This window comes from Lepisosteus platostomus, chromosome 6 (assembly GCF_059453375.1).
Source record: "Lepisosteus platostomus isolate fLepPlt1 chromosome 6, fLepPlt1.hap1, whole genome shotgun sequence".
NCBI classification, from domain to species: Eukaryota; Metazoa; Chordata; class Actinopteri; order Semionotiformes; family Lepisosteidae; genus Lepisosteus; species Lepisosteus platostomus.
Window position 1 is genome coordinate 3459398 of NC_142616.1, and position 23563 is coordinate 3482960.

Consider the following 23563-nt stretch of genomic DNA (forward strand, 5'->3'; position numbering starts at 1 on the left):
GAGGCCATTCTCTTCGATAAATTCATTCAGAAGCTGAAATACGTGCTCTCCTGTAGTTCCTGTTGGTAGCGGTTTACAGAACAGAAAGTCCTCATGGGACGTACCCTCAAACTCGTATCTAACGTAAACGAGCAAATTGGCCAAATCGACTACAGACTCATCTAATTGCAGTGAAAAACATCTGCTCATCTTAACGCGCTCTATCAGTGTACTTTTGATATAATCCACCATTTCAATAAGTGTCTTTCAGGGGGAGGTAGCAGGTCGAGCTGTTTAGCAGCTTTTTCTCCACACATAATACGTGTCAGCTCTTTTGCCAACGGTAAATAAGGTTCTTCAGAAATAGTGTAGGGCTTACCTGATTTAGCAATCCGCAAGCTTCCATTTCTCCGCGTTTCCGTTTTTATTTCCATATTTATTTAAAGTGCATGGGAGCGAAACACAGAGATGCTCTGTGTATTTTTCTCAAATTAACTTAGAACAGTTCTTAAATATTTTTCTGTTATCTATCACGCTTTCCTGTGCTCACAAGATTACCTGCGTTCGTAGCACGTATTTCTATGCATTCCTGTAATTACAACGTTGGTATTGTTCCACAATCACGCACATTCTCCTTCCTCCCTAGTTGCTGGAGATACAGTAGGTTTTTAAAAATACAATTGGTCACTTGCATCCGTAGCACGCATTCCTATAGAGTGGTATAGAATTACAGAGTATCTGTTGTGTCCACTGAAGTATTAGCGCACACCGTATCGTAGTACATAAGCTGCGTATTCGACACGTATTAAAATACAAAATATGAAAACCCGTCCCGATTTTTCAGCGCACACAACACAGTTCCAGGGTCATTTGGCGTACCACCTAGCGGCACTCCGCGTACCACTGCCGGTACGCGTACCACAGTTTGAGAACCACTGCTCTAAGGGGTTGTGGAACCTGTTTCACACTCCCACCACTGTTTGTGTAAAGCAGTACTCCTGTGCTGATATGGAAACCCACTTTCTTGTCAACACCTCTGAGAAGTTAATCAGTCTGGATACAGTAAGTCCCTCCTGCAGCTGAGATTCACTGGTGTTCAGTGTGACGTTTTCAGGGTCGTCTGGTCACAACCAACTGGAATCTCAGGGCTGTACTCCTGAGAAAAGCCAGGATTTTGTCCTCAAGTCTTTTACAACAAAGGCATCCTAAAACACAAGCAAGTTCCCTCTTTTAGGAAGAGAACCACAAGCAAATGGAATCCTTAATACAAACGCCTGTCACGCTCGTAAGCCCCTCCTCTTAAGGAGGCTCCAGCCCTTCCTAGTTTAGTGTTGATCTCCTGCACCTGCCTCCGGTTCCTGCCCCCCCTGCTATACAAGCCAGGCGTTCCTGCCAGTCTGGGCTCAGCTGTGGAAGATGGACACCCGGAAGTCCAGGAGCGACTCAGCGGCACAGGCTTCATCACGGTGTCCTGATCTTCTGGGTCTGGGATGAGGGCGCGTCTGGCCCCGTGACCCCCTTTTATTCCCCCGACCCTCCGCCAGATCCCGCTCCGGCCTGTAACTCTGTTCGTCTGTCAGGATGGATCACCCGGTCTTGGACTATTGCTACACTCTGTCACCACCTTTGTCTTTGAGGACAACATGAAGGAAGTTAAGGAATTTCTACAGGTAACAGCTCCTCTTCCTTTTATCAGCTGTGAACTTCACACCTGAAGGAGGCGCAGGTTCTGAGCCGCAGAGCCATATAATGATGTAGCGTTTTCGGGGTTCAGGGGGGTCTGCGCCCTCGCCACCACCACCGCTAACCTTTTTTTTCTTAACTTTCTGCATAAACGATAACAAAAGAAATACAATCCAAACCAGAGTACATCTAACATTTCGAGATAAAAAGAACAGGTACACATGACGAAATCAATTCAGAATGATTCAAACAAGTTTAAACGAAATTAAATAGAGATGACGTCCGCACCGCTTAATCATGTAATGCTCAGGGGTGCTGCAGTAGAGCCTGAGAGCGATAACTTTGAGAGAATCAGGTTGGCGGCGGCAGCGGTGGCGATGCGACCGTATAATCTATCATTTTAGAGCAGCAGAGCACTAGGCACAAGCACTCGTGTTGTTCATCTTGACAGAATATTCCATTCATTTCAAGGTATTTTTATATACTGCCTTTCACAACAAGGTTGTCCCCAGGTGCTTAACATAGGAAGTGACCCTCAAGTTGTGAACACAGGACAGAAAAGACCAGGAGACAACGGAGGAGAGGAACCACAAACCCCTCAGTAAGGAGAGAAAAAATCCTCTGGGGGTCCAAGGTCTGGACTTTGGGCATGCTAACATTATAGAATTATAGAATTATAGAATTATAGAATAATAATTATAGAATTATAGAATTATAGAATTATAGAATAATTATAGAATTATAGAATTATAGAATTATAGAATTATATAATTAAAAAAATTAATTAAAAATTAATTAATTAAAATTAAAAAAGAATTAAAAAATTAAAAAATTAAAAAAGAAAAAAATTAAAAAAAAAGAAAGAAATGAATGAGGGTATTAATCCATCCATCATGTCTTCTGTGTGTCAGTACTCCATGCAGATCTCTGTGGACCAGTAAATCCTCCTAAACGACAGCTATATCCACGATGTCCCTCTTGGACCCATGGCAGTGATGCAGCATCCAGCTCAGATGGTGCCCAGGCTGGGTGCCATCCAGACGTGGGGAGGAGAATAGGATAGTCTGGTCAGAACAGATGTATCTGCCTGGTGGGCCAACACAGAGACACACAATGGCCTGTACAGCAGCACCAGCAGCCATGGCTGCATCAGGACGCGCAGGAAACGGGGACGCGCACCCCGGACAACGCTCCCGCCCGTGTCGAAGAAAACTCGTCTCTCGATCGGGGGAGGTGGGGTCAGGAGGCGGGACCCGGTGCGGGGCTCACCCCGGTGGAGTCTGGGCGGGAGACCGACTGGGTCCCAAAACAGTGTGGGGCCAAGAGCGATCGGAGCAGCCGGGCTCTGAAACGAGGGCGAGGAGTCGGCAGCCGAAAGGTAATCCAGCCGATAGAAGAGACGAGTAACTGGTTTCAGAGCTCAGGGAGAGAGAGAGGGGGGGTGAACAGGGTGCGGGGGCCGTTCAGCGTGACTGGAGCTCGTGGGCATGGCGGATCGCTTGCGTGCTCGCGGGCGGGTCGTGACGGGGGGGGCACTCGAGTCCTTGATCCGTGCGCGCGGGGAAGACGCCATCAGAAGGATCGGAGAGCAGCCTCTCGCACAGATCTGTGGGTAACCTCTCCCCCGCGGAGGGAAAGGCGCTGGGTTTCACACAGATCTCCACATTCGGAGTTGTGTTTCTCTCTCTCTCTACACAACACTTCGCTTTAACTGACCACGTTCTTCTTCAGAAGCGATTTTACCTTGTTGACAGAGACAAGGGAGTAAACAGGAAGTGTGAAATGAGCTAGAGGCTCTGCGATTGTGGCACTAATGTGAAAGTCCAGTAACGCGCTTGAATTGTCCGTTGACACTGCTGCTGAGCAGGGCAGGCAGAGGAGTGAACAGTCACTGTAGTACAGGCTGAAGAGAGGTGGATGTTCACACTCTTCCTCACCCCTCACGCTCACGACAAACGAGGCTGGGAGTGTTGTGGCAAAGCGTGTTTCGAGGATTTGGCGTGTAAATGCCTCAAGGGGCGTTTTCAGAAACCGTTCTTTCTTGTCGCGCAGTGGCAAGGGGGTCCTGACGACTGCCTGGTAATCCCACAGCTCGTAGATGAAAAGATGGAGGTGGAACTAACTAATCAGGGTGGTACAGTAATGAGCATGACCGTACAAGCTCTGGACACCGGCTTGATCGATGCTCCGAACTTTCTCCCCCCGTGACCAGCAGCCGGGGGGCTCCCAGGGGCCAGGGGGCGTTTTCCACCCCTGAGGGAGACGTCGGACAAGCGGGAAGAGGCAGGACCGGCGCCCGCTCCGGATCTCGAGGGTGGGAAGGACAAACTCCCCGGCGAGGAAGACAGGTTTGTGGGACGGGCTGAGGAGTGCGAGGGGACGTGTGTTTCACTCTCTGGGTGAACTGGAACGTCACTGTGTGGGGGGGAGGGGTGCAATTCTTCAGATTCTTAGCAGGCGTCTTACAGCTCCCACCTCTCAACAGCCCAGCTGCAGCTCCTTCAGCGGATCACCTGTACCGGCTACACGGGCTTCAGCAGATCTCCTTTACTGGCTACATGGGCTTCAGCAGATCTCCTGTACCTGCTACACGGGCTTCAGCGGATCACCTGTACCGGCTACACGGGCTTCAGCAGATCACCTGTACCGGCTACACGGACACACAGCTGTCACTGTATTCGGCGTACCGCACTCCTGCGACACCCTGTACCGCACACACACCCCGGACACATCGCAGCTCTGTGAATGTACTGTGAATGTACTGTAAGGGACTCTGTTCACACTGAGCTCTGTCTGGGTTTATTCTCTCCAGTTTCTGTCGCACTGTTATCTGTCATGATGTCGCCTTAATTGTGTGATGTTCACCCTCCCTGGTGAGCTCGCAGAAAAGACTAGTAGTTCAGGTGGGGAGATGCGTCAGCAGGCGTGGGCTGCAGAGGAACAAGTAAGAGGTTTGTTCCAGGCTGAAAGGAGAAGAGAGAAAACAGAATGTTTTGGCTGTGGAGCATCTTCAGGTGTGAGAAAGACAGGGCAGTCAGCAAAGGTAATGGTCTTTTTATCTGTGCTGCCTGCAGTTTGTCTTTGAGGACAACATGAAGGAAGTTAAGAAATTTCTACAGGTAACAGCTCCTCTTCCTTTTATCAGCTGTGAACTTCACACCTGAAGGAGGCGCAGGGCCTGAGCCGCAGAGCCATATAATAACGTAGCGCTTTCGGGGTTCAGATTGGTTTGCGCCCTCGCCACCACCGCTGGGGACTCGAACCCGGACCTCCGGCGTCGCTCCACAGGGACCCAGCCAGCTGAGCTAGAGGTCAGATCTCCCCTTGACGAGGGGTCGACCTGCGAGTGTTTGGATGAAAAGGCAGCCTGCGCCACCTGCCAACGCGCTGAAGACGCGGCGGGGAAGCCACAGCGGTCTCGTGCGCGAGCGCTGCGCTTGTGCCGGTGAAAGTAACTTCCCTGCTGCTCTCGTTCCCGAGATATAACGTCTAACGATTGACGTCTGACCTGGCACTGATGAGTGAGACCGGTCCAGTTCCCCTATGAGGTTGTGGGGGCGATGAGTGACGTCACGACCCCGAAACGACAAGGCGCTACATCTGGGGAACGACAGCAGCGCCGACGCCACCTTCAACGGCACACGAGCGCAGCGCTGACGAAGGAGGGGGGGTTTCTTCGTTTGTGCTGTCTGCAGGGGGGTGGGGGGGGCAGCTTCCCGGCGCTCGAACCCGACCGTGTCGACTGTGGCGGGTAAGGCCTGCGCGAGGCGCGTCCCAGCGCTCGGGTGACCCCGTTTCGATCAGGGGATGATGCCCTGTGCCCTCCTGGTCCGGCGCTGAGGGGGAAAGCGAGCAGTGTCCCCCCCCCCCGGCGTGCTCCCCGCGGTCCCCCGGCAGGGGCTCGTCTCCCAGACGCTTCCCGGCTGTGTCCGCCAGGGGAGAGCTCTCCGCTCCGGAAGTCGGGCTGAAGAGGCTGCTTGGGGATTGGCCCGCCCGTGAACAGAGAGAGACAGGAAGACACACGGTGTCGTGTTCACAGGCGAAGGGGGTTTGAGGGAACGCTCCTGCTGACTGCCATTTTGGCCTGCACCTACACTAACGCACACACGCACACACAGGGACGGGTTAGAGTGCTACACACACACACACACACACAGGGTTAGAGAGAGAGGGGGGTACGGAGAGAGAGACCATCATGCTTTCAGATGAAATGACACCTGCTCGTTTCGATCCGTCTTTATTTCGAGAGCGATGGTGTTTTAAACTGATCGATGCTCACCAGCACGCAGTGGGGCTTGTCATGCGAAACCATGACGAATTCGCCATCCACGCCTTTGAAAGGCACGCAACGCAGAAGCGGCGCCTAGACGCCGCCTATGAACTGGTGTTCTATGATTTCTGTGTATAGACACGCCTGGTGATAAACCGCCCATCATATTGACAGGATGGGGCGATTTTACACTTCCGCCACCTGATCTGAGACCCAGCACCCTCGCCAGAGGGTCATGCTTGTACATTAGAAACCGGGTATCCCTCGCAACAACCCCCACAGCCCGGCTCATGGGGTGGTCTTTTCCAGAGCCCGGGAGGGGACCATCGGTAGGAAGAAAAAAAGTGAAATATCGAGGGAACGATTTACACTGCGTGAGCACGAAAAGGCTAAATCGTTCCCTTGTTTTCTCTCAAAATAACGTTTTCTGACTCTGCCCTTCGCAAGGACAGGTGTGGCACTAGCAGTGAAAGAGAGCTGCAGTCCTCACTAGGAAGTTCAAGAGTACAGGAGCTACAGTGCCCTAATAACTCCTCCCTGAACCAGAATAAAACTTCATCAGTTCATCTCTCTCCATTATCCCAATCTACAGCAGTGTCAGACAGTTCGGTTTTATTGCACTGATACAAAGACACAGTAAAGCGTTTTATAGCTTTTGATACTGTATGTTGTAATATGCTTTGATATTTCCTTTTCCTGTGCATTCATTGTGCAGGGAAACTTCAGTGACCGTATGATTTTCCTTGCCGTTGGCTGCAAGTTTTCATACACAGTTTCAATTTCCTCAAGGGCTTTGCTGAGGGGAGCGAGTACACTTTCACACTGTTCGATAACATAAGCAGGCTCTTGAATAAGGGTTTTGTGAGCCAGTTCTTGCAGAATCTGTTCAGTGTTGTGTGCATTTGGCATTCTTCGGCAGCTGTAGTTGTCCAAGATTTCCAGTAATTCATCTTGGTCAGAACTGTTGAAGTCTCTGCGACAACATTCCAAGGTATAACGGTCAGATTCTGAGACATACTTTACTTTAGAAAATTGTCAACAAGATCACTCTTCACATATCCAAGAGCTGCCTGTTCCAAGATTACAGGAGCAAGCTTGATGGGCAAATACTTCTCTTTCTGCCAACCAAAAGAAATAATTTTACCTATACTCTGCCACTTTTTTTTGCCATAGTCATGTCGGAGAAATGGTATCTTGAAAGTGCTGCCTGTTGTACATTGTTCATAGAATTCATGCCAGAATTCAGAGAGGCAATCTCTGAGAACGCCTCTATCATCATATCCATTCTCATACTGCCCATTTGGTAGTAGAAGCTTTACTTGAATTTCTGATTGAGTATATGAAAGGCGTTCATCAGTGAAATGTTCAATAAGCTCAGATAGTATCTGGCTGCGATGGACAACAAGGATTTTTTTGTCTGGTTCCCTGAGTTCTTGTGCCAGAGGCAAAGTGTCTTCTAGACTTTGTTCTCCCATCTCAGAGAGGTCTCCATTGAAAATTGTAATGATATTGCTATCCTCCACATTTTCCCCAGTACACATGGTAGAACTTTGCTGAGCTAAACTGGAATCGTCTGTGACATCTGCAGGATGAAATTGTGCCACGTCATCACTGCCTAAGTTCAAATCATTTCCAGTATTTCCAACATAGATGACATCTAATGTTTCTAATTCCAACGCTGGATCAATCTGTGAGTCTGTAGAGGGAAACTCCTGTGTGTTTTCCTGTGAGGGACCTGCAGTGTTTGATTCTTGCTGTGTCTCCACACCACCACTGTCGTGTTTCTTTTTGGTTGACAGATAGAACCTCATGATAGTTAACTTTGAGGCTTCATATAGAGCTCCCACTGTACTGTCCTCATCTAAGGAAACGTCTTGATAATTTGTCAGATCCACCTCAAACTCAGAAATATTTCCATGTGCATTCTTTCCATCTGGGAAAAACAAACTTATTGCCTCCGCTATGAGGTCTTTTTTTTCCAGTGCTTTGAAACACTTAACTTTCGTGTTCCACCACCCTTTTTGGTTCTCACCTGGATAAAGCCTCCTTCTCCTTCCTCATACAGCATCCAGCCCAACTCCACTTTCCTTACTTTCCTCTGTGTGTTCACCTCTTGATGAGGAGTGATATTTTCTGGATGCTTACACTTTTTTCTTTTATTCAGTTTTGACTTCAGTCTGTCAAAAAGCTTTGATTTCCTACTGTTGGGCTCTTTTTCGTGTCTCCTACAATATCCCATCACTGCCAATCTGTCTCCATAAGACGGCAATTAATTCCTCGTCTGTTCATCTGTCATTAACATCAGGACACGGGCATCAATCTAAATATGAATAGTGTATTATCAATTTTCAGTTTCAAAATACCATACCTAAAGCATCATTTTATGTGGATCAATATGCTGATACTGGTTTAAGGAAAAAGTCCATTCGGGATTGTGGAGGTACTGTATGAAGTGAAAAAATCTACAATATGTGAAAATATCAATATACTGTACAGTAGTGTGCAGAAGTCAGAGACCACCCTTGCATTTATTTAATTTCCAGTTCAAACAGCCATTCAGTGCAAATTGTTTAGTTTTTGGTGTCAGAAAATAATGCAAGAAACATATATTTGACAGAAGAGTACACTAAATATAATATCAAATCTATCAGTATTTAATTTGCCCACTCTTTACTTTTGTGCACCCTTCTGGCACTTTAAGTCTTCCATCCATCCAATCAAACAAGTTACAGCTGTGTCCTCCCAACACAAGTTGATCCCAAAACTGTCACTGACATTATATTAGAACACTTTCCATTAAAAGTGACACTAACATTCAAACAACTACCCAAACACACCATAGCTGCCTTGCACATGTCTTTGTCATGTGCATCTGAAATGGCAAGAGGCGATATTTCTGATGAGATTAGCTATAAAGATAGTTCACTTGCATTAGGAAAATATAAGCCAAAGGAAAATAAGTGAAAAACAAGTTTCCAAAACTGGAGATAAAAATTACTACAATATATAGAGAAAATGGGACTCCTAACAATCGTGCAAGGCCTGGTAGACCACTGAGAACATCACCATCACATAGACAGAAGTTAACGTTTTGATCACTCTTGCATCAGATCTGAAAAAAATCCACAAGTGTTTCTGTCAATACTTCCATTGTAAGAAGACAACACAATGCTATGGGTCTGAAGGGGTGTGTATCTGTCAAAAAGTCACTATTTGAAAAGGAAATAAGACAAAAGAGAAGAAAATTTGCCCTAGAACACCAAAACTGGACACTTGAGATAAGTAAGGTTTTATGGACGATGAGTTACAGAGTGGATTTGGATTTGAACCAGCAGAAGCAGAAAAGACAACCAACTTCTAAGACTGAACTTTGGAGGTGTTTACAGGAAGCATGAAAAAATATCCCAGTGGATTTATTTGAAAAACTCAAAGAAAGTCTCCTGTAAATAATGGAAGCTGTAATAAAGGCAAAGGGTGGACACGCTAAACAATGAAAGATTTGACATTATACTTAGTTGTGGATGCTTTTGTGTAATTTTGTGTTAAATATATGTTTCCTGGAATAATTCCTGACATTGAAAAATAAATCAATTGCACTTAATGACCGTTTTGACTGGAAATGAAATAATCGAAAGGGTGGTCTCTGACTTTTCACAGTACTGAAAGTGCTGTTAATATCTACAGTAGGTCAGTGGGAGTTAGTTATAATAAACATGAACACATTCATTCTGTTAACTACCTTTTCTTCCTTCATTTTTTCGATAGTGGACTCTGGAATGTCCCTCTCCCTGAGGAAATCGATAAGATCCTCCATCCTGCAATTGTGGCCTAGGAAGCACACATGGGACAGTGGTGCAGTATTGATTAGTTAGCATAGTGTAATTACCTAGCCTCCTGTTTGCCCAGACTCCAACAGTATGCATTACAGTACATTTAGAAGTAGTCCAGGACAGGCAACGATGACCAACACTCGCCACACATTTGCATTCACAGGATGCACATACAGTAGGTCACACCCCAAGGGTATGTGAATGACAAATGTAGAGTAGGCTTTTCAACTTAATCTGACTAGTCACATACAGTATGCATACACAGGCAGCACCTCACTCAACTAATCACCATCTATAGAACACCCGGTTAGCCTGAGCTCAAAGATACAGATTTGAAACAGTCTAAACTCTGCAGAAAGTTATATCTCCTGAAAGAGGGTTGGTCAATACTAACCTAGTGACTAGTTTTAACCTACTCTACCTTGTAATCATCTTAAGAGCAGCTAACTTATCAAAAAGTTACAGAAAGCTGAATCAAACCACAGCTGTAAAAACATGTTCTGTAAACCAAAAATTGATATAACTAAGTTTTGGAATTGTTACCAAACACGCACGAATGTCTTCATTATGATCACGGCTGTTTTGTGCGTGTCACTTGGTAATTTACAGCCTTAGGAAGCCGAAAAGACCGGATGGAGGGTTTGTAAAAATGAGACCGTTGTGCCTATCAAAGTCCGGCTCGGGAGACACACGGACCGCTCCCATGGCAAGACGTTTGCGACAGTTAAATGTCGCCTGATCATGTTTAGTCAACATAAACATGCTTGTGATCCTGGTATGTTTCTGAGAGATACGCAATCACAGAATTGTATCCGAGCAATTAGACGGAGAGATACTGGGGTTTGGCCAAGTACATTATTGGAAGGATATTGAAAATAAATAAGCATATCAAATCTCTTAACGTACAAAGGGGGAGAGTAAACAAAAATAATAAAAGACGTTCCCTTTAATGTATGTCTGTATTGTTACGGGTTTCATTAATTGTATCGAAGCAAATTTATGTTTTGATCGTGAATAGGCGACCCCAGATTGACTCGCGTAGAAGCTCATAGCACCATCCTCGCTCATATGGGTCCAAAGCTGTGTTACTGTGCTGAAATAGCTGCTGGTAAAGTGTTTGCAGGAGCTGCCTTGTACAAACGGACGAAACCCCCACAAGAGTATAGGCCTACTGTTAGTTTTGCCTCATTAATTAGGTCGCACTTGGAAAGGTTAAATCGATCAACCAAAACCATCCAAGTAGCTCTTGCATGTGATTTTTTTTTACTTAGCTACGTTAGTCTATGTACAGTTTACGCAGACGTTATTTAAGTCTGTGAATTGTATGAAGGTATCAGTAGAATGTGGCGCTGTACCTGGATTGAATTGTGAACAGTGGATTTCCTACGCCAGATGAGCAACCTACTGTACTTTCATTGCTGGCGCCAGAAGTGACGTCAAAACTGTGAGACTTGAAGTCGGAATTCTGAGTTGCTAAGTCGCAATTCTGAGTTGCTAAATCGCAATTCTGAGATACCATAGCGCGTTTTTTTTTTACTCCCTGGCGGAAACGGGCTTCCATAGTATGCAGAGCCAGGGAGACAGCATCATCCACTGATGTGTTGTTCTGGTAGGCGAACTGCAAGGGGTCCAGGGACTCTGTGATGGAGGAGTTGATGTGTGACAACACCAGCTTCTCCGGGCATTTCATCACCACAGATGTTAATGGTGGTGATGAAACACCACCAACATTGTTTTTACCACATTGTAGTCATAGAGAAATTTTAGTCAAGCGGTTTAATTTATGTGCATAATAAAATGTATTTCTAAGAGAATAACTGAACAGCTCTAAGTTTGATACTCATTTTGTCAACAGTGTTTTCCCGCAGTACAGCACTGCGTCACGAAGCGAACAATTTTTAATTGTAGCGCGTTTTGTTCCAATACAGAGGAACTAAAATAAGCGAAATGAAATATATTTATATATTCTACATGCCAAAGTTTCACAAATAATCCCTCAGATAATGATGTTGAATACACAAACTGCCGAAGCAGTGCAGTAATCTCCCGGTGCAGTCTCTCGTGTTTCAGGTTAGTTTATATATATTAAACACAGCTGAACACAACACCAGGAATGAGTTTAACTTCACTTCTTACTAGAACAGCAGGTCTGTCGCCATCTTCTAACCCGCTTGCTCTAGGGAGCGTCTCACAATTACCACACTAACCAGCGCACAAGGGAGTGTGTTAAAACTACCTCTCACGACACAGTCCCTCTGTGGACAGAGAATCGTCCACATGAAATATCCAAATGGCAGGACAGAACACAAGACTGACACAGAGCCCAAGTTTCTGTCCGTGAAGAAAAAAACTCGCCGCTACCAACAAACTTTTGGGCTTCATATGAAGGAAAGCGGAGCTTTCACTGGCCCATTACCAAACTTCATTGGGAAATAAAATAAAGAAAAGACTAGAAAGAAGCATCCACTTTTCCCTGGATCACGATCAGAGATCAAATAAAACGTCTCTCACAAACCACCACAGTAAAAATAAACCCCAAACGAACATAAAATACCGAATATAGTCATGTATCCCTGTATTAAAGGGAGCCGGGTATTAGACTGGCTGGAGCTGCTCACAGACACAGCGCTGGTGATAAACTACAACTCCCACAACCACCCTTAGCCACTTCCTGTTTGCGTCACAGTCCCTATTCCTCCTGTTGTGGTGACGTCAGCGGGTCCCTCCCCGTTCTGGCAGCTTCACGATCACCGGCGCGCGCAAGAGAGACTCACACGGGATTTCATTTTTAAAATTTATTTTCTCAAAAATTAGAAAAAAAAACACAGCAGGGTTTCCAGAGATATTTACAAGTTAGGAGTACAGCAGGCTGGTAGCGCGTTATCTCGCCCTCTCTCGTTATGGTATTTTCCCCGTTTAAATGTGTTATAGTAAATAAAAAAAATTAAACACGACACAACATCATTTCTACAATTACTACTATATTTCTGACCTCACCTCACTGCCCGTCAGTAAACCCGTCTCCCAGTGTGAGCAGTGGACAGAGAGCTGGGAGAGAGTCAGCCTGTGTTCATGAGTCAGTGACGGGTTTAATCTCCACACTGACAGCAGGCAGCAGCTCAAGGTCTTTATCTGAATCCAGAGTCCAGAAGACAGGATAGATCTTCTCCCCCTGAGGGAAGACCATGTCAGTGAAAGTGTAGACATGAGCTCTGGACCCCACTGTGTAAAAGGAGACCTTCCTCTCCTCAATATCCACACACACCCCCAGCTTCCTGGGCCGCAGACTGAGGGGGAGAGGGGTCTCAGGGTCAGTGAGAGCAGAGAAACCATCAGGGTCAGAGTACAGACACCAGTAACCCCGCTGGGGAGAGAAGCTGATCCCCCCTTTCCTCTCTGCAGACTCTCTGGTCACTCCTATTCTCCAGCTGTCATTCACCTCCACCTCCCAGTAGTGTCTCCCTGAGGTGAAGGCCTCCCTGCTCACGACACAGATCCTCTGATCAAACCTGTGAGGATTGTCAGAGAGACTCTTCCTCTGTCCCCGTCTCACTCTCTTCCCATCCTCAGACAGGCTGAGCCCACAGTGAGCTGTATCAGGGTCCAGAGTCACAGCAGCTGGGGAATAAAACACAAACATCACAACAGGCTCCTGCCGATCACAGTCCAACTCAACTCCATCAGACTGTGAAATGTCTTTGTGCCCAAACACACCGAGAGAGAAACACCAGTCAATTACTAATGACTGCTCTTCCCTTCCAGAGAAACGACATCTTCTTCACTGTTTCACTAGTGTTACACATGGGACTGATCCCAATATCCTCTAAATACAAACATTAAACACTTGTTTTCACAGCGATGAAACTTTATTTTTTTAAACGACATTATTAATAAACACATTACCGACCGGACTGCAGGAGAAACTACAGCCCGACCACTCGCTTTCAAACACTTCACAACCCACCACAGCGACCTGTATACTGTAAGAAACTGGACAGCCTGTCTGTTAAACCGGTTTATTTCAAATCCCAGTTCAGCAGCTCGTTCATCTTCTCTGAGACCATTTTCCTGACGACACAGAATAAAAAAGTGCTAAATTCAAAGACTGTATACTGCTCGTTTTTACAGAAAAAAAATATAATGGAGAAAGCAAACCCTTGCTGAAATATAAGAAAGCCTTCCCACTTACTTTGAAAATGCGAAGAAATATCCAAAATATTCAATTTAAAGCAGAAATAATACATCCAGAAAGACGAGAGAAACAGAGGCGCTCATACTGACTTCAGACTGCTCGCGCTCACTGTCCGCCTCTCTGATAGGGCACACCAGCTGTCAATCAGTGAGCTCTGACCACCGAGAGACGGGGGCGGGGCTTATACATGCCCAGAGCGAATGGGGGTTTTAATCGATTCAAGAAGCTTTATTCGCATGACTAATGAATACTGACTTAATACTCTCCTCATACTTAATACTTCAGTGTAAACTATTAATACTTAATACTGAGTAAATACTCCCCTTTGCCTGTCTGCCTGTCAATCTAGTGAAGATCAAAGATATTCTTATCAGCTCTTATTTTTGGACTCCTGGAGCCTAGAAAGGCTGACACAGTCACCTACATGAATTGATAAAAACACCAGCAGCCATATCACTCTGCAACTCACAACTGGCAGCCCACTGCAGCTCAGCAGGTGTGAGCCTGGTCAGTATGTGGATGGGAGACCTCCTGGAAAAAACTAAGGCTGCTGCTGGAAGAGGTGTGAGTGGGGCCAACAGGGAGTGCTCTCACCCTGCAGTCCTTGTGGGTCCTAATTCCCCAGTATACCGATGGGGACATGATACTGTAAACAGGTGCTGTCCTGTGGATGAGACTTACTGACCACTTGCAAAATAGAATGATTGATAATGGACAATCACTCTTTTTGAGACGATTTAAATTCCGTAGAAGAGTTGTTGTCACAATTGTATTCTCTGTAAGCACTGTGCACTGCACATTGTTGTAATAAAGTGCATTTTCTTAAATAAACTACACCCACTGGAACTTCTGTGTCCATCTGTGTGTTTGACACAGTGTGTCTCTGATCCACACAGAGTGACTGTCTGCAAGCTTGACTTTCTGAATTCAGACGTGTATCAGCATGTATCAGAGTGTGAATCAGTGTGTGTGTCAGAGTGTGTATCAGTTTCTGTATCACTGTTCCTGCTGTGTGTTTGAGCTCCAGGTATATTTCAGAGGGGAACTGTTGTGAAAACAGACTCACAGTGTAAAAGCTGTGCTCTGGACCCGGGCTCTGGAGTCAGCAGACTGTAGACTTCAGTCACTGGGGAGACACAGAGAAATGTCTCATCAGGGCTGCAGTAACAGAGTAACAGGAATAACATGTTCTACTGGACTGGGACTGTAGCCCCAATTAAAATGTTCTTGTTAAACTATATACAGCACAATATAACAACACACTTACTGTCATAAAGATTTGTGAGACTGGAGATTTTAAGACATTTCACCTAGAATTTGAATCATTGACTGATAAGCTGCTCTGATAAATACAGTCACTGCACAAAAAATCCATTGACAATATAAGAGAGAAACAGGAAATATATAAGCTATCCAGAAAGACATCAGTGTGTTTCTCTACTAACCTGTTGTGGAAATCTTTATTGATTCCTTCTTGCAGAGATCCTCCAGTCGCTCTTTCAGTCCAGAGACAGCTCTCCTCACTGCCTCAGGAGAGAAGTGTGGACAGACAGGGATGCTGGGTGAGTCTCCAGCTCCAGGAGGGACACAGACAGACTGGAAACCCTGCAGCAGGGAAGAGAAAGAGGAGTTTCCAGTCAAACACAGCACACATTCCTGAGGAGAAGCCAGGAGCAGCTCTGTGTGAGAGACACCCTTCTGTACTGCAGAGTCACAGAGCAGTGATGTTACCTGGAGGAAATGGATGTGATCCTCTGTGTGTGAGAGCTGGTTCAGCTCAGTGTCTCTCCTCTTCAGCTCAGTGATCTCCTTCTCCAGTCGCTCTAGAAGTCCTTCAGCCTGACTCACTGCAGCCCTCTCTTGAGCTCTGATCAGCTCTGTGACCTCAGAGCGTGTTCTCTCAATGGAGCGGATCAGCTCAGTAAAGATCCTGTCAGTGTCCTGTACTGCTGTGTGTGCAGAGCTCTGAGGGAGGAGACACACAGTGGATTATTACACAGGATAACACTCAAACTACATTATGCTGTATGCTCTGTTTCCAAAGGGTACTGTCCAGTGTCCAGCTGTGGAAATGTGTGTCTTTGTGTCCACTTATCTGGTGAATACCCACTCTGAGTGACTCCACAGCCTGTCTCAGCTCCTGCAGCTCCTTCTCTCTCTCCTGGAGTCTCTGCTGGGTTTGTGTCTGTGTCTCCCCCAGCTGCTTCTGTGGAGAAACAGAGACACTCAGGACATTTCTGCTGTAAGAGAATCACATCACAGAGACACCCCTTAGAGTCACCCTGGGAAATCCACACTCTGTATCCCTGATGTCTTATCCACACGAGATGTGTTTCCTGGTCCTGTCTGACATGCTCCTGTTTCATGTCTAATCTACACCGGCAGCGTGTGCAGCGCAGCAGACACCTGACACCTGGGTCTGCACATCTGTATGTGAGGTGAAATGAAAAAACAAGATAATTGTGTTTCAAATTATATATGAAACATCATCTAGAGATAGTTCAGGTGGGGAGCTGCATCAGCATGCGTAGGCTGCAAAGGAACAAGCAATAGGTTTATTCCATACTGAAAAAAAGAAGAAAGAAAACACAACGTTTCGGCCGTGGAGCCTTCTCACACCTGAAGAAGAATAAACCTATTACTTGTTCCTTCATAATCTAGAGATTTCAGATTTCATTCATCTCAATATACACTAGTGTCCTGACTGCTCTCGGCATCTCAAAACAGAGGACTACAGCAGTGCTGATGAGCCTTGTTGCCACTAGTTTCTCTGAGTGGTCAGAGGAGACCCTGTGGCTGACGTGCTTGACCGCTGGATGAGTTTCTGGACCAGGCAGACCCTGTGTCCGACCACATCTCACATCCTGTCTGCTTCTGGGAAAATTCAGATCATTTCAGAGGACAAAAGGAAACATGTTCTGTGTCAGATTGACTCCAGCAGAGCCCAGCGTGAGTCTTGTATTTAATAAAGCAGGTGAAGGTATTATACCACAGTTCACTGGTTTATGTGTCTGAGATCCACCACCTGCCTATTAGATCCCCTTCCCAGCACTTTATTTCAGTCCTGTTTCTCTGCTTTCTGCCCCATAGTCCTCAATATAATAAATGAATCCTTGAGCACTGATGTGGTACCAGTGGCTTCACAACTGCTGCTGTTACCCCTGTGTGAGAAAGAGAATCATGGCTCTGGACAGCCTGAACAACTTTCACCCTCTCTCCAACTTTCATACCCTTTCATTACCTTTTCATTCAGAAAGTTTACAGTGTGCTGTTAGACTTCAGTTAAATAATCCTCTTTGAACTCCAATATGGTTTCAGACAACTTCACAGCACAGAAAGTGCCCTGGTCAAAGTCACTAACGATCTTCTAACGGCTTCTGATTCTCGTTCTCTTTCTGTCCTCATTCTTACTGAACTCAGTGCTGCTTTCAACACTGTCAGCCATGACCTCTCACTTTCTTGTCTTGAGACTGTGTTTGGAGTTTCTGACACTGCTCTTCAATGGTTCCAGTCTTACCTCACTGATCACTTTCACTCTGTCTCTCTCGGCGATTGTAGCTCTGAAATTGGACTCATTAAGTCTGGTCTTCCTCAGGGGTTGACACTGGGCCCCTACCCTTCAGCATGTATGAGTTCTGATGATACTCAAATCTGCAGTACAGTACATCCATACTAAACTGACACTGATATGTCCCTGCTCTAATTGCTTCTCTGAGATAAACACATGGACGACTCTCAATTTCCTTCATTTAAACTGCTGCAAGACAGAAGTCATGCTTCTTGGCACACCAATGCAGTATCCTTATCTGTGGATCACACTGTACTGGAGTCACAGTCAAAATTGAAGAACTTGGGGGTGATATCTGATCCAGGCTTGACATGTGCAACAAATTGTCAAAACATCATTCTTCCACCTCAGAAATACTGCCAGGCTGCGTCCTATGTTATATCTAATTGTTGCTGAAAAGCTGGTCAACTCTTTCATCTTTACTCATATTGACTACAGTAACACTCCACTCGCTGGGGTATCTAAACCCACACTGAACAAACTTCAGTATGTCCAGAATATGACAGCCAGAATTCTGACCAGGTCTAGTGCAAGTGATCACATTACTCCTGTCCCGAAGTCCCTGCACTGGCTTCCTATCAGGTTTCATGTTGACTTCAAAGTCCTCATGATCCCCTAAAAGTCTCTGCATGGCTTGACACCTCAGTACCTCTCAGAGTTACTATCATCCTACTCCCCACCTCACAACCTTCACTCTTCTAATTCTGGTCTCCTGTCTGTCCCCCAAGCCAGCACTCTGGGTGACAGGGCTTCTCCTGCTGCAGCCCAGAGCTCTGGAATTCTATCCCTGTGGATGTCATAGAGTCACCTTCCCTGAGCTCTTTCAAATCCAGACTCACAATCTTCTGTTTCAGAAGGGTTTTAATTTAACTGGGTCTGTTTCTGCTTCTTTGCTTTTATACTGTTTTCCAAAACCCCCTTCTACCTTCTACCTTTTGTGTTCTGTAAAGTGCTTTGAGAAGCCATTTTAAATCTATCATATAAAAATAGAGTTTATTATTATAAATATTAATACTATTGAGCTGAAATTAAAGCAGGACTTCATTATTGAGGGTGCAGTCTCCTCTTGAGGTGTTGAGTGTGTTGTGCATTAATGAGGGTGCAATCTGTTCTAGAGGTGTTGAGTGTGTTGTGCATTAATGAGGGTGCAGTCTGTTCTAGAGGTGTTGAGTGTGTTGTGCATTAATGAGGGTGCAGTCTGTTCTAGAAGTGTTGAGTGTGCTGTGTGCAGTTGTACAGGTTCACTGGTGCTTCATGAGGACAGTAAAGAGGGAAACAGTGAAGGAGAGGAGGAGGAGATAATGAACAACAGACAGAAGAACAGGAGACACTTCAGAGACACAACCAGTGAGGATCACAGCTGAGTACATGAGCAGGACTCAACAGTCGTGATCCAGCATTACAGATACAGTAAACACAGTCCAGAGATCACTTAAAGCCCCCAAATAAACTAAATATCCTTTTTACATGTTGTACTAGACACTTTATGAACAGACACAAAGTCCTCACCTGTTTCTCAGTCCTTCCTGCTGCAGCTGAAACAGTATCATGGCCTCTGTGTTCATCCAGTAGACAGAGATAACAAACACACTTCTCATCAGTACGGCAATAGACCTCCAGCAGTTTGTCATGAGTGGAGCAGATCTTCTCCTGCAGTTGTCCTGTGGCATCAACCAGCTTGTGTTTTTTTCCTGGATTGAGCTCATTGTGTAGATCAAGGTGAGTCTGACAGTAAGAGGCCAGACACACCAGACAGGATTTCACAGCTCCCCTCTGTCTCCCAGTGCAAACATCACACAGCACATCTCCAGGGCCAGCAGGACTGTGAGCAGGAGGAGGACCACTGAGCCCTGTCTCCTTCAGTTTCTCCACCACTTCAGCCAGGATGGTGTTTCTGTGAAGATCAGGTCTTGGAGTGAAAGTCTGTCTGCACTGGGGGCAGCTGTATATCCCAGTCTGATCTTCCTGATCCCAGCAGTTCTTAATACAGCCCATACAGTAACTGTGTCCACAGAGCAGAGTCACTGGATCCTTCAGCAAATCCAGACACACTGAGCAGCTGAACTGGTCCTGAGAAACTGAAATACTGCCTTCTGCCATTTTTCTGACAAGTAAAAGCTGCACAGAGAGGAGCAGTAGAGAAGGAGCTGCAGTGAGGCTGTTTCTAGTGAAACGAAACTGATCTCTGAGTTTCACTTCCTGGATCTGCACAGAGCTGCAGGGGTGTGATTATTAGGGGGTGTGGTTGTTATTGGTGTGATTAGGGTTGTCAGGGGGAGTGGTTTAGAACTGCAGTTATGAAACAGCTTTGGTGGTTGTTGTTTGGGGAAGGTGTGGGGTTGTAAGATAAGTGACTTTCTGTGTCATTTTGGACTGACAGAAAGAAGTTTTTTTAATAAACGTCGATGTCAGTAGCTGCTCAGGTGAAGTCAATCCAGTTGTTTGTGTTCCCAATAATCAAAACAATAAAATACTAACTCACTCACACAGCATGAGAAGATCAGAGCATGATGGTGACAGACAAGAGGAGGCCAGCTGGTCCATCCAGCTGTTTAATCGTTGTGAGTTATTTGGCTCCAGGATCTCCTCCAGCTGTGTTTGACAGAGGGTTGTCACAGCTCCACATGGTGCAGAGGATTTCACTGTCCGGGTGTGAGCTCTTACTGCGAGCAGTCCAGCCTGCTGTGTCTCTCTCTCCAGGCCAGTGAGCCCAGCCTGCTGTCTGGCTCTGCCCTGCAGTGTGTGGGCCAGCAGGGTATGTCCAGGGCTTCGTGCTTCACCTGCGCAGTGACCCCCCTGTGAGCCGCACAGACCTGCGGAGCGCTGAGAGAGTCACGAGCCCATCTCTCCCCCGAGAGACGCTGGAGGAGCAGATGGACAGGGCAGTGTCATGTGGGTGTGATTGTGATCTCCATCCACCCAGCGCAACAGCGAGCCCCTGATCTCTGTGTGCAGCAGCTCTCCTTCCTTCCACAGGGACTGACAACACCCCGCGTGTCTGATAATTACTAGAAACTCATTAGTCTGACCATCTCATCTCATGTTACTCTAAGGCAGTGATTCTCAAACTTTTTGGACCAAGTACCACCCCTAATCCAACCAAAGCATCCAAGTACCACCTACATCATCATCTCATAGGAACCCCAGAAATTCTCAATGACCAACATGAGCGCGCGTGCGCACACACTCACACATACATATAATAAATATTATAATAATAAACTTTATTTGATATAGCACCTTTAAAGGTGGCTTCTCAAAGTGTTTTACAGAAAAAAAACAGTAACAACAACTAATACAAAAGCACCATTTCAGTGAGAGGGGTGAGCCTGTTTAGTCGAGCAAAGCAGATGTGAATTAATTTTTCGAGCCTTGATACAATTCACAACAGAGTCTTTCTTTCAGGCATTTTCTTGACGGCAAAGATCTCGCGGTGGATGTTGCAATGCATCATTGCATGTTGCAATGCTCCATTAATTTCTGGAGCAACCTCTCTAACTCGTGCAACTACACCGTTATGTCGGCTTGTCTTTGCTCTAGCACCGTCTGTACAAACTCCGACGCATTTTATCCAGTCGAGGCCATTCTCTTCAATAAATTCATTCAGAAGCTGAAATACGTGCTCTCCTGTAGTTCCTGTTGGTAGCGGTTTACAGAACAGAAAGTCCTCATGGGACGTACCCTCAAACTCGTATCTAACGTAAACGAGCAAATTGGCCAAATCGACTACAGACTCATCTAATTGCAGTGAAAAACATCTGCTCATCTTAACGCGCTCTATCAGTGTACTTTTGATATAATCCACCATTTCAATAAGTGTCTTTCAGGGGGAGGTAGCAGGTCGAGCTGTTTAGCAGCTTTTTCTCCACACATAATACGTGTCAGCTCTTTTGCCAACGGTAAATAAGGTTCTTCAGAAATAGTGTAGGGCTTACCTGATTTAGCAATCCGCAAGCTTCCATTTCTCCGCGTTTCCGTTTTTATTTCCATATTTATTTAAAGTGCATGGGAGCGAAACACAGAGATGCTCTGTGTATTTTTCTCAAATTAACTTAGAACAGTTCTTAAATATTTTTCTGTTATCTATCACGCTTTCCTGTGCTCACAAGATTACCTGCGTTCGTAGCACGTATTTCTATGCATTCCTGTAATTACAACGTTGGTATTGTTCCACAATCACGCACATTCTCCTTCCTCCCTAGTTGCTGGAGATACAGTAGGTTTTTAAAAATACAATTGGTCACTTGCATCCGTAGCACGCATTCCTATAGAGTGGTATAGAATTACAGAGTATCTGTTGTGTCCACTGAAGTATTAGCGCACACCGTATCGTAGTACATAAGCTGCGTATTCGACACGTATTAAAATACAAAATATGAAAACCCGTCCCGATTTTTCAGCGCACACAACACAGTTCCAGGGTCATTTGGCGTACCACCTAGCGGCACTCCGCGTACCACTGCCGGTACGCGTACCACAGTTTGAGAACCACTGCTCTAACGGGTTGTGGAACCTGTTTCACACTCCCACCACTGTTTGTGTAAAGCAGTACTCCTGTGCTGATATGGAAACCCACTTTCTTGTCAACACCTCTGAGAAGTTAATCAGTCTGGATACAGTAAGTCCCTCCTGCAGCTGAGATTCACTGGTGTTCAGTGTGACGTTTTCAGGGTCGTCTGGTCACAACCAACTGGAATCTCAGGGCTGTACTCCTGAGAAAAGCCAGGATTTTGTCCTCAAGTCTTTTACAACAAAGGCATCCTAAAACACAAGCAAGTTCCCTCTTTTAGGAAGAGAACCACAAGCAAATGGAATCCTTAATACAAACACCTGTCACGCTCGTAAACCCCTCCTCTTAAGGAGGCTCCAGCCCTTCCTAGTTTAGTGTTGATCTCCTGCATCTGCCTCCGGTTCCTGCCCCCCCTGCTGTACAAGCCAGGCGTTCCTGCCAGTCTGGGCTCAGCTGTGGAAGATGGACACCCGGAAGTCCAGGAGCGACTCAGCGGCACAGGCTTCATCACGGTGTCCTGATCTTCTGGGTCTGGGATGAGGGCGCGTCTGGCCCCGTGACCCCCTTTTATTCCCCCGACCCTCCGCCAGATCCCGCTCCGGCCTGTAACTCTGTTCGTCTGTCAGGATGGATCACCCGGTCTTGGACTATTGCTACACTCTGTCACCACCTTTGTCTTTGAGGACAACATGAAGGAAGTTAAGGAATTTCTACAGGTAACAGCTCCTCTTCCTTTTATCAGCTGTGAACTTCACACCTGAAGGAGGCGCAGGTTCTGAGCCGCAGAGCCATATAATGATGTAGCGTTTTCGGGGTTCAGGGGGGTCTGCGCCCTCGCCACCACCACCGCTAACCTTTTTTTTCTTAACTTTCTGCATAAACGATAACAAAAGAAATACAATCCAAACCAGAGGACATCTAACATTTCGAGATAAAAAGAACAGGTACACATGACGAAATCAATTCAGAATGATTCAAACAAGTTTAAACGAAATTAAATAGAGATGACGTCCGCACCGCTTAATCATGTAATGCTCAGGGGTGCTGCAGTAGAGCCTGAGAGCGATAACTTTGAGAGAATCAGGTTGGCGGCGGCAGCGGTGGCGATGCGACCGTATAATCTATCATAGATTTAGAGCAGCAGAGCACTAGGCACAAGCACTCGTGTTGTTCATCTTGACAGAATATTCCATTCATTTCAAGGTATTTTTATATACTGCCTTTCACAACAAGGTTGTCCCCAGGTGCTTAACATAGGAAGTGACCCTCAAGTTGTGAACACAGGACAGAAAAGACCAGGAGACAACGGAGGAGAGGAACCACAAACCCCTCAGTAACGAGAGAAAAAATCCTCTGGGGGTCCAAGGTCTGGACTTTGGGCATGCTAACATTATAGAATTATAGAATTATAGAATTATAGAATTATAGAATAATAATTATAGAATTATAGAATAATTATAGAATTATAGAATTATAGAATTATAGAATTAAAAAAATTAATTAAAAATTAATTAATTAAAATTAAAAAAGA

The 23563-nt window shown here is 45.8% G+C and overlaps 1 protein-coding gene and 1 pseudogene across 2 annotated transcripts; both read right to left on the reverse strand.

Annotated features, from left to right (window-relative positions):
• Positions 1 to 6822: 6822 nt before the first annotated feature.
• On the reverse strand, positions 6823 to 12030 carry LOC148659634 (uncharacterized; annotated as a pseudogene). Its single transcript, XR_015939308.1, has 3 exons — positions 11899 to 12030; positions 9672 to 9760; positions 6823 to 8252 (listed from the first exon to the last, which is right to left on the reverse strand). The product of XR_015939308.1 is annotated as an uncharacterized LOC148659634 (transcript).
• A 512-nt stretch (positions 12031 to 12542) lies between these two features.
• On the reverse strand, positions 12543 to 19747 carry LOC148659635 (E3 ubiquitin-protein ligase TRIM39-like). The gene is made up of 6 exons (XM_088633866.1): positions 19032 to 19747; positions 16065 to 16160; positions 15686 to 15919; positions 15400 to 15559; positions 15021 to 15080; positions 12543 to 13380 (listed from the first exon to the last, which is right to left on the reverse strand). The coding sequence occupies exons 1-6, from the start codon at positions 19620 to 19622 to the stop codon at positions 12833 to 12835; spliced, it is 1689 nt and encodes a 562-aa protein (XP_088489992.1). The 5' UTR covers positions 19623 to 19747; the 3' UTR covers positions 12543 to 12832.
• Positions 19748 to 23563: the final 3816 nt, after the last annotated feature.

Excerpts from the sequence above, each read along its gene's own strand:
- LOC148659635 (XM_088633866.1), bottom strand. The coding sequence starts at position 19,622 with ATGGCAGAAGGCAGTATTTCAGTTTCTCAGGACCAGTTCAGCTGCTCA. Across the intron at positions 16,161-19,031 it reads CAGGAAGGACTGAGAAACAG|AAGCAGCTGGGGGAGACACA; the intron begins GTGAGGACTTTG and ends GTTTCTCCACAG. Across the intron at positions 15,081-15,399 it reads AATAAAGATTTCCACAACAG|TGACTGAAGTCTACAGTCTG; the intron begins GTTAGTAGAGAA and ends GTGTCTCCCCAG.